At 39.5% G+C, this 16,943-nt stretch overlaps 1 protein-coding gene across 1 annotated transcript in view; it reads right to left on the reverse strand.

The window, feature by feature from the left end:
* The window catches only part of ush2a (Usher syndrome 2A (autosomal recessive, mild)), a 219,274-nt gene extending 204,842 nt beyond the window's left edge, over nt 1-14,432 (reverse strand). The window contains exons 1-3 of the mRNA XM_084393685.1: nt 14,238-14,432; nt 12,232-12,884; nt 10,662-10,827 (exon numbers count right to left, since the gene is read on the reverse strand). Coding sequence (XP_084249811.1) covers nt 10,662-10,827; nt 12,232-12,764 — 699 coding nt within the window. The 5' untranslated portion in view covers nt 12,765-12,884; nt 14,238-14,432. The remainder of the gene's footprint in view (nt 1-10,661; nt 10,828-12,231; nt 12,885-14,237) is intronic.
* Between the last annotated feature and the right edge of the window lie 2,511 nt (nt 14,433-16,943).

The raw sequence follows: 16,943 nt of genomic DNA on the forward strand, positions 1-16,943 counted from the left end.
GCAACTCTCCCTCCTTGAAAAATAAAGAACACTTTTCCCCATTGAAATACTTGCAGTTGCAAGAGAAACTGATTTTCAGTTTCACATCTGGACTTCCAGCATTCGAAGCAAATTCTTCTTGCTGGTGTTCCCTCTTCATGTTCGCCAGACAAATAGTGGGGTTCAATCACCAGAACTGGCTTGTCCTCCTCATCATGTTGGTCACTGCCTGAAAAAGCAAAGATCAATTTTTTTTTCAATTCAAAGCAAGATACCTAAAAACATGATTGTGTAACATGCAAGAATGGGAAGTGGGTTTAATTTCACATTTAAAATGGATAATGAAGCATTTTATATGAAAATATCAGAAAATATTTTTTCAGTTTAGTCAGACTGGATCTAATTAATTGAGGGGAGGGCATAGGAACAAGAAACAGCCTATAGGTGGTTAGCAGACTTCAATTCAGAGTGTAATGAAACAAATAAACATCATGCCATAACGTAATTAATTTAAACTGACTAAATCCCAATCAACAAATGTAATAAACATTTAAATCCACTATTTTTGCATCGCAGATATGTATATCATTACATTGGCTGGACACTGACAGTAGGCTATACATTTACATATTTATAAAACAATAATAACACAAACTTACCGTCAAATTCCTCGTCAGTTTCGTCAAAGAAGTGTCCTGTTCATCATCACAATCATCCTCCAGAAAGTAATCCGCAATAAAACCGGTTAAATCATAATTTGAGTTCAATTCCACCGAGATTAATATCAAGCTAGCTGTTTAAGCAAGCAGCTATTTTCCGTTCCTGCTCATACTTCGGTGTCGCCGGCGAAGCCATGGCCATGTCAGATGTCAAAACAACGCATTACGTTACCATCATCCAGCAAATAACACGTAGCAGGCCAAAAATGTCCTTAAAATTAGTTTAATATTATTGGCAGAATACTAAGATACAAAACAAATAAGCAGTTCTTAAATAATTGGCTATGACAAGAAAAAATCACCACAGACATCTAAACGCGGCTGACATCTCTCTCTCTCTTTGCATTGTGTTGACCTGGTTACCGGCGCTCGCGGATTGATATTAAAGTCTGTTTTTACTCTTTCTAATAGAAAATACACAGAAAATAAGTTCCTGAACCGATTGATATACGAATCAGCAGTGTTGTTGCGCGAAATAAACCCAGAGACGACTGAAATCAATGTTAAGGAAGCCCACGTCCGGTTTTTTTTTTTGCGCAAAAGTATAACGTAGTGTCAATAAAATCATTAATTTCAGTATTTATCATGTTATAAATGAAAATGTAAGTATTGCATCTCAAAACCAATAGTATAATCTATCATTTACAGCAATAAACACACATGGACTATTTTTGTCATTTTTATGGCTATGACTACTTTGACGCTCGTTAACTCATAATTCGATTCTGCGACTTTAGCCGGGGTTTCACAGGCGGGGTCACATATATTAAGACTAGCATGACAGTTTATTTAAGAAAAGAAAATTGTCTCTGTGGCGCTGGAGAAGTCAGAAATATATAAGGCAATGTGTCAGGGCTTTTAATAAAGGTAATAACTCTTGAGAGGATATGCTTTACACAGAAAGCATATCATGAGATTTTTTTTGACACAGTTTACTGTGTATGAATGGAACAGGAATTATTTTAACTAACTAGGTTTTCAATACAATGTATTATTAGTATAGTTTCTACAGTTAGAGTTATGTGTCAGTAAAAAATGAAACAAAAAAATGTATGCTGAGGACCCAGGCTGAAAATAACAGCAGATAAGCGTTAATTTATTTATTGTTCCTTTCATATTTTTGTTTGTTTCATATTGACACCGTAATGATTAGGCTAGTAGCATAAAATACTAAGTCTGATTACCAAATGCTCAAGCAGTGACTATGCATTACAGAACAGAGTGTGCAATGGATATGACTGCAGCTTTGACATTTTAAACTAGGAAATTAGTAAATATTCATAAACCCCACTGTCTGTAAACATATGGCATAATTGTTTTACTGGAAGCTGTTTGTTTTTACAGCATCTTCCTGCTGGGAAAATTAGTGATGCAGGAATACCTAGATTTGTGGTGAGTTACATTCTTTTTATATCAAGATAATGATTTCAAGTAGACTGTTTCTTGAAAACATGACATTTACAAGCAATTTACAAGCGCAAATGTTCCTAATTGATCCGGTTGTCATTAAGGATATTAATCAAACATGCTCTCTCACCAGTGAGCGAGGAGGGTGAATTCAATGTAGCTTCAATGCAACAATGGAAAGAGCAGTATCTGCGGTAAAAGTGATTTTCCAAAAGAGATTTTTCCTATTATCTCCCTTTTCTCTTACTTGTGTCTGCCTCTAAAAGTAATAGAAACATTATGCAAATCTATGGCTATACTGCTAATGCACAAAGTAGTTGCACAAAATGCTCTGAGAAGCCATAATAAAAGGTGAGGTTTAAGACAATCCACCAGCAGACCAATAAATATACATTTATGCCAGTGTCTAAGGCAAGCATCACCATTACTATATTGCTTATTCTGATTACTTGACCTCATTTGACTCGTGTGAACAAACTCCTGGTTCGAGTTGAAATTTAATATGTAGGATTAGGAGTTTGTTCAAATGTGTCATATATATAATGCATTATAGCCCTTCAAAATCATGGGATGTTAAAGCAGTTAAAATGTTGATATAACCTTTATGGAATTGAAAATCAGACCAAGTAAGTGAGCACATACATCATTCACTTGCAAGATTACCAGTCCTGAACAACCATCAAAGTAAAATAACCAAGCCCACATTTCATGTAGCCTCTCATTATTTATTACCTCCAAAGATGAAATATATAATTGAGCCAATGTCGTGCATATGTGATGTTTTCTGTTTGATGAATTGCCGTTTATTTAGAAATGCCGGAAATGTTTAACATACAGGCGCATTTTAGCGCCTGACTTATTGCCGTCCGGCCTTATTTATGTAGTGCACTGAGTGCTAGTGTGTTCATATGACTTTGCTGTACACTTTACAGATTGTGGATGGAGGGGCAGCGTGCCACGAGCTACCCATCCATCTCCTGACAGGCTTCAGATCCAGGACTGTACACTTCATTTTTTCTTCTACCCATCCCTCTCGTGCCTTTCACTAGCAATAAACACATGCTAACCAGGCAGAAGGGCAGTGGCAGCTAAACAGAGGAGACGTAATCAGCTCCGCCACATCTGCAAAGAGCCGCGACCCCGCAGCTATGACAGATTACAGGACTCCGTTGCGGCCACACAATGCATTTGATCTGTCTGATCAACACGGACGATTTCCGGGATGGCACTCGCCCCGTGGCCGTACGCCCGTCTGTCATTGTTACTCACGCCTGGTCTGAGAGACATAATATACAGTGAAATTCCGCATATCGACTTATGGCCATTACCAGTTTCGCAGGGAGCTCTGCCACTCAGCATTGCCCTTTTTGATTTATATCCATCCGCCGCTGATCTTCTCTGACTTTAATCTGAATAAAGACTCCTGAGAAAACTTGCCAAGGAAAGCCTATCTCTGGGTGAGCGTTTAATTCCGCCTGACATTGATGCGCTGAAACACATATAAACGCCTCGACGGACCAGATTAAACAATGCTCTGTTCGTCATTGCTGGCGGTTCTCAAAAGCCCAGTGTATTTTCCTTTCGATACGACACTTAATTTAAAACCAGTATATTCATAAGCACTGCGAGAAGTGCCGCCCATGTCCTGAAGAAGTCAACTCCAGGAGCTTACAGCAGCAAAGACTCTAATTTCCTGTCAACACTTTGGGGTGATTTATTCACCACTCATGGCCTCCGGTGCCCGTAGACAGTGAGCTGGGGAAAGGTGGAAGCACTCCTTGCCTCCATCCACCTTGTTTCACCTTCACTTGCGCTGCCAATCAGTCTCCATCACTCTGGGTGGCACGAGAAGCTCTGAAAGGTCAGCTGACCTGCTGCCAGCTCCCCTGCCAGAGCCAGAGGGCAGCCTGATAGCAGTGCTGATGTCTCCTCTGCTTCAGACTGACTCCTGCGCTTCAACAAAGTTTATTCACAGCACACCTTTATCTATAAAGATAAACATAATGACATCATGATATTCAAATGTATATTTTCCATTTTTTGTTGTAGATTTTCAGTGTTTTATTGTGAAAAGCAATGAAAAATAAGCTGCAATCACAAGTCACATCAACAGGGCTTTGAGTCTATTTGTGTTAAAGACTGTATTACTAAACATATACTGTGAAAGCGAGCTGCCTACAGGCCTTTATTATACTGCATGATCTTTTTTTCCCTCACACAGATAGTTTGACTCGAGGCAGCCAGCTACCCTTTGCCAACCCCACCACCTCACCCCGGTTTTAGTGGTCCTCTGGCTCAAGGGGCCCTGGGCCACAGGCTGGCTGGCCTACTTATCTTTGGGTGGGGTGAAGTTCATGCAGGGTGATGAGGCATGTGCACATTCGGGTTAAGAGCTTGAGACTCGGCAGCTCTTGGCCAAAACAAATGTCCCCGGAGAACGAGTGTCTACCACAGTGCAAGCCTCTGCGATCGAAATGGCACGGCCAAGGCCTAGACCCTTGTGGAAGCTCTAATTGTGCGTGAAAATGTTCATTAACTTGTGGAATTCTCACGAACTTCAAACAGCCAAAGACAACATATAAACAGCCACAAGAGCGCAGTTTCGGAACACTTCCCCCATGAGCTGGAGAACATACTGTTATTGGGCATGTGCCATGTGGATTTTTAAGGCTACTTGACCAAAAAATTATTTGAATGTTTGAAAATAAAGTAAACATGAGGTCAAATTTACAAAATTTTGCAGGAAAAAAAGGTCCATTGTCTGCTGTCAATAGCGTAGTGATGTATAAAGCACAGTTCACACTTGAAGTCACTTTCTAACCAAGCAGCTTTCTGTAGGTTAACAGGGCGAATTTGTTTGACCAAATTGAACCCATTGCGAAATCTGTGTGGGGAGATCTTTCGCCCTCATGCAAATTGCAATCACGTGGATTCCTATTGAAATTACAGAATGTGGCCCATGAAAATTTGCAGAACAATGGTAAATGCCATTGCACCTTTACACGATTATTGAAGAAAAAAAATACACACCTAAGTTTGCTCAGTGCAAACAAGTCCACTGTCTTTTATATAACATAATTGTATATTCAAGAATATATAATATTCAATGCTTTGTAACTGTTCAATAAATAAGAGGATAATATTGAGTTATGTCTAAAAAAGCATTTGACATTTCGAGTTTCTTGTCTATTTTTGCTCAGCCTACAATAAGGTGCAAATGAAGTCAAGCAGAATTAACTGTTGCAGGTTTCTGAGCAACACTAGGGTGGCCATACGTCCGGATTTTGGCCGGACAGTCCGGATTTTAAGCCCCCTGTCCGGCGTCCGGCACAGCCTCAAGCCGGACACTCATTTGTCCTACTTTTTGGAGTTGCGCTGAATCGGCCTAAAAAACCCGCTCTAGAATCTTTATTGGGGCGCAGCAGCATAGCGTCTAATGCCGTAAGATCTCTGGTCAAACAAATGATTGACTGAAAGCGGTGTCAAATAAATATCTGGTATATCATTGGTTAAAAACGTAAGCCTCCACGTCGTGGAGTCCACGTGCTGGCTACGTCATGCCGAAACGTCAGACCTTAATCTGGAATGGACAAAAGAGCACGAATTTGGCCATGATGACCCTAGAGGTGCTGTTGTCGCCTGAGCTGCTGCAGTGAACTTCTTTGTTAAGAACTGAAATGTGTATTTATTTATGTTTCGCGTTCATTATTTGTTTATTTATGTATTTCCATAGGTGTAATTTGCGGACATGAGACATGTCCCCACCACTTTATGCTAAGGTCGATATTGTCCCCACCACTTTTGAAACATCCCGCGGCACGAATGTACCAATAAAAATAAATAAAACATTTCCAGTTAACTAGCAGAGCATTAATTTCGTTCGTTTGTTAAATAAAAGGCGATCTAGTGCTGAAATGTGTTGTTTTTGAAATCAAATGATCAAAGTGCTCGTTGCCGCTGCGATCAGTGGCGCGGATACTTTGTTCTATTGTGGCTCGCGCAGTCTTTTCGGACGCGCGTTTCAATCCGTTGTGGACACTCTATATTCATTTCTGGCGAAATTCCAAAACAAAATGCACACAAACGTGTCCCTGCCTGATATACAACCACTGATAAATGTACTATTTAAATCGATTGCTGGACATTGTAATGTTATTGTACATACATCTGATTTATGATTTAAATCAGCACCTGGGGAAAAATCAAATAACTAATCAACCAGAAAAACTACAAAACATGGCGCAGAACAGGAAATAACATAAAAGTCCACACAAGACCAGGGGAACACAGGCTGGGATCATGACAAGTTGAGTGATTGATTCGAATCTCACACTCATAAAGACAGGGATGTGTTTATGTTTTTTAAAGAATCAGTGTTTTTTAATGAATCTGTTCATTTAATTATTCAATTACTCAATTACGACTTGTGAATGAATTGATGTTTGTTTTTAAATTAATCGGTTTATTCAACAAGTCAAATGGATGTAGCCTATATCAATTCCAAGAACGCAAAGAACGGACTTGCATTCTCGTGGAGACCGGTCTTGCCAGGCGACCTTGAAAGAACGAACCCGGAAGGACGAGAGGACACAAAACGCATCCTTGTGAGAATTGAGATATGCTGTGATCTTGTTGCTCAACTGACCGTCCCAGCATATTATAAGTAGCGGCTAATGCACAATAAATACAAAATAACATCACAAACAATTGTCACAACCGATTAAAACAATTCTTTCATATTATTATAGACATTATTTTCATATAATTGTATATCGTTTTTTTGGGGGGTTTTTTTTGCTTCTAAATAGAAAAGCAAACTGATTATGGTTTTATTTCAGCTTCTAAATGGAAGAAGAAGCTTAGTAACTCAGTTCTGTTTGACACAGGCAAGGTCTCTACTTGGCATCACAGCAGCTTTTTAAATTGTAACCAAACACGAGATCTGAAAGTTAGAGCAGACAAAACAATGTTTGTGACACAGATACCCTAGAATGGACAAGATGTAGATGTGATAATGTCCACTTCTCCAGCAAAGAACTCCATCAAAAGAGTCCCAACCTTTATATGCAAGAACAATGAAGTTTGAAACATTTATAAGTGCAAGTTTTGTCATGACAGGTACCTGACACACATTGATATGATAATTCAGATTTACACGGAGGAACTGCTGTAATCACTGCTCCTCCTTGGCATTTACATTTTCAACTTTCCCTCTTCGACGACTCTTTTCATGTGTCAGCTAAGCTGTGATACGTTCACGGTTTTGAACTGACGTGCAAAGAGAGACAAAAAGAACACTGTTGTACTTTTCCTCCCTGCCGAGTCTTAAGCCACTCAATACTTGCTTGATCTCAATTATGGCCCACATCTTCAGAGAGACAAATTACTCACAATAAGCAGTGCAACAAACAACTGACAGGAGCCCACTGTCGCTCCTCATCGTCATCCGAGCAGGCAGCATAAAAGGCATATCACTCTTCTCTAGCTTCTCCTCCTCTGTTGCTCTCACTCTCCTCTTAAAGTAATGACTACGGACAAGCACCTACAGATCAACTCCTCTTTTCTTTTTCCCTGAAGCCTTTCTAAATGCTGTAATGTTGTATTCCGTTTGAGTGTTTCTTTTTTCCTCCGCTCTCTTTATCTTGGAGTTTGCTTTGACTATAGAGGCTTCCTCCACAGACGGCAGAAAGACAGCTACCTGTCAGGTCGCTTAATTATTTGGCGGTCTGCTTTTTACAAAACCATACCGGCAGACAGTAGCAGAGTAAAAGACAACAAATAATCTCAAACTGACCCTGAGGGAATGTGAGAGTAAAGTGATAGCGATTATGCTAAAAACCCAGGCTTACCTGTATATTATAATCTTATATTCCTGATTATAATTAAAAGTAGGAAGAAAAAGCAAGGGGTAGCCTAATGATGCATGACAGACAAACAACAAGTAAATCTAAAGATAACGGCACGGATGGTTTTGGAAGGTCACCACTCCAGTTAATTTTCAACCAGGGGTACTTGTACCCAGGGTACTTGCCTTGGAAATATTTGATTTTGCTTTGTTGAACCTATAAAACAAAAACTGGCTTAAAATAAAAATATGAATAGTGTCAATAAAATAAAATTTAAATGACAACATGTATTTTGTATAGTAGCCTACCTCTCAACATTGTGGTAGATATAATTAATTAGTACAAATTCAAATTAAAAGTTAAAATTAAAATCATTATTTTTTGTCGATCATTGTCGATGGTCGATCTGTCAGTCCATGTTGTTTTCAGTTGATGAATGAACCAAACGTAATGTTGTAATGTGCCTCCTATCCAATAAATCACTGTAAACTTTGTGCTTTGTTACTTTTAATATAAAAAAAGTCTCAGTTTTCATATTCTGTCAATTTTATTACGGAATCCAAACAAGAAATACCATTTTGGCCCTCTTTAATGTGGCGTGACAGATCATTGTAGCGCCTCAGTTCAAGCGAAGCGGCAGCGCGGAGTGCATGTGAATTGCTTTACTACTAGTTACAGCATGAAATGAACATGAATGAACATCAGAAGGTATGTTAAAAGATACAGTACATGTAATCACTCAATCAGTGTTTCAACCATGGACAGACAGCAATGAAACAGTCTCATAATGTTACATATTACCTCAGAAAAGCCATAAAATGTCCATAAACTCGATAGGTAGCTACAAAAAAAATTAACTCTAGAGAGGATCATTTTGCTAAATATAGGCTATGCACTATGTAAGGGATAATGTAGAGCGAGGCGGCTGTCCCTAGTTTACAGCATTAGTTGAGAGATAATTTTTTTTGTCCTTGAGAAAATTTGCCATGTACTATACCTGATACATACCCCAATTAATTAATAACACATTTAATTGAATCAAAATCAGAATCGAATCAAATCACAAGCTTGTGAATCGAATTGTAAAATTTGTGTCAATACACAAATCGACTTGTATGTTTATGCTGATTTTTTTTTTATGCTTAAACACAGACTTCTCAGACAGGGGTTTCCTAAGATATAGCCTAAGCTTTCAATAGGATAAGTAACAGAAATTCAACATAAATAGGCTTTTTACAATCATAGTCATAACAAAAAGCTCTCTGCCATGTTCTCATGCTCTGCCAATTTTCGCCTACATAATACATTTTAACACAATTGCATAATCTGTAATCTCCATTTTTTGTAAGGACTACAATATTTCAATGCAATAAAGAGTTTTGCACGGTCAAAAGGTCTATATATCGATTTTAAAAAGATGCGTAAAGGTGCAGATGCATAATGCGTTTATATCTTTGTTGAATAGTTACATACATAGGCTACATGATGGAAAAAACGGAAACCAGATACTTAGACTATGTCAGTAATAGCCCTCCGCAAGTAGACCACCATGAAGAGTTAAGGCTGAAAATAGGCTAATTTTGTCCCTGGAATATAGTGACCGGCCTGCAGTTTAAATTCCTAATGGGCACAGAGAATAGGCTATATCTTATATAGTCCAAGTCAAGGCTGTCGCAGGAAGGGAACATATTACCTCTGAATTTGTGGGAAGGATCTCATTATCATAATAATGTTTTCTGTCCCAGAAGTCAACCTGCTATTCATAATCTGAACGATTGCAATTTAAAGCCATAATAATCACTACTATTGTAAGGTTATACTCTCCACAAACAGAGCACTCTGTTTCCTGATGCTGGCCAAGTTTACCCTCTACTCTTTCTCCTCTCATTTCTGACTCAGAGATACAGGCAGCCATTCGCAAAGCTGAACAATGCCAGAGAGCCAGTCCTAATGGGGCTGACTGGTACTTTGTCTGTGCAAAGGGCTTAGAAAGCCGAGAATGAAACATGACCCAGCAATTCCAAGTTTCTGTGCTCTTCATATTTGCATCGCTGCATTGGATGTGGATCATTTTTGAAAACAAAGGAGAGGCAAAAGCAGCTGAGTATTTCTGACAGGAATGAAGCAGGAGCGACTGGGCCTGGTGTGTGTGTTGATATGTATTCAGAGCGGGGTGTGTGAGGGGCTGACCTGCTCTCTTCCCCCTTCCTGCCCTCACAGCTGCAGGAAAGCAGATGTTTACCACTGTAATTAACGCCTTCTATTCATGCATCTTGTCCAAAGTGGAAATCTGTTGTGACATGGGTTCAGCGAGAACCTGCTGCGGGTTCTCTCGACACAATATTAATATCAATATTTTCCAGCAGCTAATTACCTCAGATATGAATGGAGCGTGATTTAGTGTTGCCAGAGCAACACTACATGACACTTGACTAAGCTTATTATATTATTTTTTCTGCAGTGCTAGAAAAAATATTAATCAACACTGTCAGCTCAGCAACATATATTTTAAAGTACAATACATAAAAAAAAACTTAATCACATATATATATTCCTCTGAAACCACTTTGTCAACATAACCAAGGCCACAACAACATCACAGCTCTCTAAAGAAATCCAAACAAATCCTGATGAATAAAATCAAGTCCTGGCCTATTTTCCAATATAAATAACCGCAGAAAGAGTAAGAGAATAGAAACATGCTGCCTACCTGTAGAGCCATGTGTGTCCAGTGGCCAATGCTAATGTGACCTGCAGTCTTCATGCTTATGGAGAAGTTCTGTCTGCTCTGAATGCTGTGGTGGATCTGAATGTCTTCCTCCGAGACTGTCACCAGAAGCACCAGTCTGCCCATTGCGCTCTTTTCGATTAAAGTCCTGCACATTAGGAAAATAAACATTAATGATTGGATGAGACCAATTTAGATATTCAAAACATGCACCATAAAAGAATATCCAACATTGTGCATTGCATAATACATCTTTCTATTAAGCGCTTCATAACATTTCATATAGAACAGTGAAAGACATTAGTAAACAATCAATACACCTTTAAAGGATCGGCTATGAAAATCCAACAACCCTCTTTTACTAGGAAATTCCTTGCCATCTGAAATGAACATCACTCTGACATTTATGCATGTTGTATCAATATTTTCCATTTGTCTTTTCTTGTTACTCAAAAACACCCTCATACACTGTCATATGAAACACCATTACAGACGTTTTACGGGAAACGGCAACATTTACGAACACAGGCCACCGCATCCAATAAATCATAAAGCATTTGTACTCAGGTTGCGGCTGGCCCCGGAGTCAGAAACATCTCACCTATAGCCAAGCTTTGCTGCCTGCTCCACTTGCAATTAGGCCAGGCTTCTCAAGGGAAGGCAACGTTTTAGTATTCAATATGTCTAGTAAGGCAAGTGTTCCAAAAAACTACGTCTGAGCAGTGTATATTTTTATGTCATATTACCAAGGGGATCTTAGGCAAGGTATTAAACACAGGACAATTAATTCACTATAAGAACAGAATAAACACGCACGCCTGTTGACTCTGCCTCGCGCCACTTCAAGGAGAGAACGCGTCGGGCCTTGACCGCACAGCCTTGACCGCACAGACTCACTTATTTATTTTTCAACACTACATGCTGGTGGCTTTCTCTCTCTTTTCATGCTCTGCACTTGATATAAAATGCTGAAACAGTTGTTCTTCTTCTATAGCCTGTCTGACTCCATCCTTTCATCCCATCACCCACTTTCAACTATATCATTTTCTGTGCTGTGGAAAAACAAAGTGGCCTTTGAGTTGATGCTTTTTTGTCAGAGCTCAGGAAACACTGTGGCAATTTCATTTCATTGATCTAAAACTGGCCACAGCTGGTCTTGCCGGAGCAGAGCAAACAGGACTCAGAGCTTTTTCAACTTGGCAGGACTCCTCACAGAATGTATTCCATGTACTAACATGGTTTCAAAGTGGAGATACAACAGAGGAAATGTCTAAAAATGAGGTGAGGACAACCAACAGCTGAGTGGGGATCAACTACACAGGAAAAGCTATTTTGAATAAAACCAGCTCTGGCAAGGCGAGCGGTCGAGCTAATCCATATCGGGTTTAGATCATACAGCGGTGTTCTAACAAGTCATTCTTTTCCTGGAACGGAACAGGTATTGAAACTGATCCGGTTGATTAAGTAAAATATTCACTCTCTAAGTGACAGAAACACTTGCACTGCCTCTCTGATCTTCTTAAGGGAAAATTCTGGACGTGTGTCTACTTACATTACAGTGTCTTGCTCGAGTTTCAGCCACACCGTTAGAGTAAATGAGCTTGCTTGGCCAAAGCTTAGAGTTGAGGGGGAAGCCGGACAACCTCTCGAGGTGGGAAAGGTGAAGCTGGTGGAATCAGCCTCTGCACCTGGCCGGTGGTCTTGTGCATCACCTTTCCAGCACGTGCTCACATCTGTGGTGAAAATGTCTGTGTAGTCTGGCATAGAGGAACTATATGGACACTCTTGGATACAGAACTTCTGGATACAGGTGAGGAGATCCTCCTGAACCTGGCCGACTTGACAGAAAGTACTCCTTTCAGGAATTCCACATGTGGCCCTTGTCGGCGTGGTGCTGACAGATTTATATGCCCCTATGTTCTCGAGCCTGGGGAAGTTGCCCTGAGGGGCAACCAGGCTGAGGGAGGCATAAAAGCCTAGGGTGTACAGTAATAACATAGCACCTTTGTGCCCAAGGAGCCAATTCGTCGTTGGTGCTGAGGTTGCCTCCTGATGTAGTGATCTTAAATAAGTAATGATGGTCATGCCGGTGGTGACATTTTTACAGTCCAGTGCCTTGGGTAAGGCAGCGCAGCTTAATGGCACAATGTCAAAGAGGAGGGCAAAGCCTTCACATGATAGCTAGGATTTGGGCCTGTCAAAGTCCTGTAGAAAACCAAAGGGAGAAAGGAAGAGCAAAATCATATGTGAAAACATATTTATGAAAAATATTATACCCTGACACCCTCCCTGAGGCTCTTAGGATTCCACTTGATGCCAGAAAAGCTTAACAATTACTTTTGCTGGTGAATCTGAATTGCACTGGGCATGGCTTTCTACAATGAATTCAAGTGGCATTACAAAGAGGGGAGTTATAATAACCTTTCTAAAATGGTGTACAGTAAAGACATACATGTACAAAAAAGAGATGAAAAACAAATCAGGTAGGTTTATAGTTTCTTCTTTCTTTCAAAAAACCCCGCATAAATCCAGAGTAACAGTCTACAAGATTTATGATTGAGCGCGAGATCAACCTCGTTCACGTTACCATCGAAGCGGGTTATTTGCCATGTATTTGAACATACGGTGGCCGAGAGAGCTCAACGCGCTGCAACTGAAGAAAAAAAACAAAACAAAAAACACACACATGCAAATAGAAAACCAAACCAAATACCAAACAGTGGTATTGTCACCTGAAATTATTATTTTATTTTATTTTTTACATTCTGACCTGTGCTTGTGAGTATTTGCAGCACGTTTCTATATTTGGTTGCATTGTGAGTGTTTCTGTAAGTTAGGCTGTTTGGTTTGTACGAACAGATTGCTTGAGCCAATCTTATTGACTTTGTATCAGAATGAAGAAAAAGAGCAAAAACAAGAAACCCCATGGGAAATTGTTGCCTTCGTCAGTTAAACAAAGACTTTCAAGGGGTCTACATTTTAAAGGACTTTCTGTGGGTAAGGTTCTCCTCACTCCTCACAGTCTTTTGGTCCCTTTCATATCTACCCATCAAATAATTGTAAGACCTAAACAAAACACTTACGTTTTTGTGATTATAGTTTGTAATACGTAAAAAAAATAAAAAAGAATTCAGTGATAATGTCAGCTTGACTTTTCCCCCTCTAATAGCAAACTGTTACTATGGTTACCTCAGGCAACCGCGACATCTGTTTTAGGACTTTTATTTAGTGTAAGTTAACGCTACTCTGACAAACTTTTGTGCCTATACTGACACGTTGTTTGAGAACGCTATTTGTACACTACTAAGTAAAAGAATACGTTTAAGCCCCCGAATGTTTTATTTGGATCTTTCTTAATTAGCCTGCTGCCCTGAACCCACCATAATGCGCACCATGAGCAAAAGCAATGGCTGTATTGTTTAAACGTCTTGATTAGTCTTTAATGAATAGAAGGAATGTGGCGCATTAAACTAATACAAGCAAATATTAACGGAGAAAAGCCACATTAGAGATCCATAGGCTAGCCTACGTGAGACTGAAAACAGACTATATTCTTACCTCGGCGCATGATGATGAATTCAAGGAGCGCGTGGCCACTCTGAGCAAAGCAGATTATGGGAGTTTGCCATCTGCTCCTGTCCAGAACTTGAACGCTCGATCACTCTAAAACAATTTACCGAAATGCTGATAAATAACATGCACGTACATATCCGCCACGCATAAAAACAAAACACCTGTTGGCATCATTGATCGGTCGCTGGAGGAAGATGTCAGTGTTACATTACGTCTCGATTTAACAAGTGGATCTCTTGGCTCAGGAACGCCACTCGACGTCGCTAAGCAACCTGGCACAGAGTTGCACATTCAGGTGCTGGACTCCGGGAGGGGAAAGCAGGACAAAGGATTAAAGAGAGGGGGGCTGAATGAATGCACTATGGAGGGATGTCTGAGTATTATTATGGTCCATGACGCAATGGCTTACTCTGATCACTGGATGGCATTACATTGGCCAAATGTCGCATCCTTCTTGTGCGTCTTAAACCCACTTGATATGGGCGTAAATGAAACAACCCGTATAAATGATTGGATACGCTTGCTTTAACTCTCAGAGACCCGAGCATAGACATTAATTATATGTTTTGACTTTCTTGAGAAGCTTTTCTAGTAACCTAGGAGAATGAGATTTGGATACACCTGTGTGACACTCAAGTTTGTGGAATATTTTCTTCACTTCATTGATCCCCTTTAAAATATGCATGCATATTTAGAGGCCTAAAGTGCACTTGCTTTGACCTTTATGAAAGTCTGTTCATCTCAGAGCAGTCCCCATATGCATTTTCGGTAGTTTCATTAGGCTAAAAAGTAGAGTCATTAACTATATGGGTTTTGTTGTGTGAATAGCCTACAATTTTATAGCCTATAGCCTATTAATCACATAATGTTGCATTTTTACTACACTTATTTTTGTCGGATGTAATAGTTTTTCACTTTCATAAAAATTCAATTATGGTATTATGCAAATATGCCATCATGTACAGTACAAAAGAAGAAAAAAGAGGTAAACAATTATGTAAAAATAAAGGAAAAAAGAAAAAAAGCTTATTATTAGGTGTGTTCAGCTGCAGCTGGATTTAAAGTCAACATGAAATCAAAATTCACAAATCTTATTTTTTTTAATAGTATTAAAGCATTTATTATAAATGATTTATCCGTGCACATTTATTTTAATTCCCGTGTCCTCATAATCTTTCATCAAAATAACTTCCCCCTCACTCTTGCAATGACATCTCTGCTGCATCCAAAATTACATACGGTTTGAAACTGTGCATTCACGCCATGTCGGAATTACCATAATTACTAGATTCTGACTTGTAAAAAGCGTTTGCGTCCTCGTAGAACTTGTAATTACAAATTGTTGACTGCTGCAGGTTCAGCTTGCCGTTGATAGTGTTGCAAACATCTCAGAGAAGAACGGCACGGGTTGTCATCTCATAATTATGATAACGACATGGCGTGAATGCAGCATTACTTTGCGATTGTTATAAAAAGTGTATTATTTTATGAATGTGTGTATTATGAATGAAATTCGGACAACGTTGTCACTGTCATGTGATCTACGGCGTCTGTTAATCCCAATGTTAAATGTTTATCAAATTAAAACTGATTAAATATAGACCCCATTTTAATGGTATTTAAATAATATAGGCTTATGTTGAACTTTAGTCTCTGTATTAAGCAGTATTGAATGAAGTGTTTCTGTTGTTACAGACTGAAAACATCTGTTTATTTAAATATAGCATCTAATCCACTTCATCTGTGTTGCGTGTGCCAACACTGCACGAGCGTCACTAAAGGAAGCAGAAAGTATCTGCTTTCACATCTTCGTTTTCAACTCCTCCCTTGACTGCCATTGGAAATCTCACAGATCAGTTCAATCCAGCCACAGACGAAGTCAAACACACCTATTGAATGCAACAGACCTAACAAACGCTGGGCGCTTTTGACATCTGTAAAGTGACGTGCAGAGCTTTTGGCAGCATTATGGGATCCCTTGGCAGTGAGATCAGGTTGCCAGATAAGGAAATTTTACTAAATATAAGAGACAGCAAACCATACAATACACGATTAAAACAAGTTTCCCATTTGAAACTATTTGTTATCTATGGGAAACATTTAAACAGTTGCAATTATATTTGTAAACAAAGACAGTCCTACCGCTTTTTAATGAAGTGCTTCTAATGACCTTAAGCAGCTTAGCTCACTTGCCTAATAATCAATAAACTCCATCAGCTGTGTCCAGCTGTAGGAAGACTTTCTCTGTGGATCTGAGGAACAGCAGCTTATTTCTGCTGCTATTGAGCACATGCTGGACTTGTTCACATAAGAACTGTGATTACTTTCAGGGGGTCTTAATGGATTTATAAATATTTTCATGCTGGTAAATTTTGAGTATAGCTTAAAGAGATAGTCTGGAGATAGTCTGAAGACTGGATACAAATATAAACGTGATTTAATAAAACAAAAAGGCATAACAGCGTGCCAGACTTAAAACAGAGGAACTAAATACACAGAGATGAATACGTACAGGTGTGATGATTAGGTGAGTGTGTGCAGGTGTGAGCCAGGAGGGATTATGGGAAATGTAGTGTGCTCTGGTAACTGATCTGGTGACTGAGGATTGTGACAGTGGAGGAGCCAAGGTGGAGCTGACAGGTCGGCCTCCTGAGGCGGAGCCACTGGATCTATCCGCTCAGGCACTGATGG

This window comes from Rutilus rutilus, assembly GCF_951802725.1.
Source record: "Rutilus rutilus genome assembly, chromosome: 21".
Lineage (NCBI taxonomy): Eukaryota > Metazoa > Chordata > Actinopteri > Cypriniformes > Leuciscidae > Rutilus > Rutilus rutilus.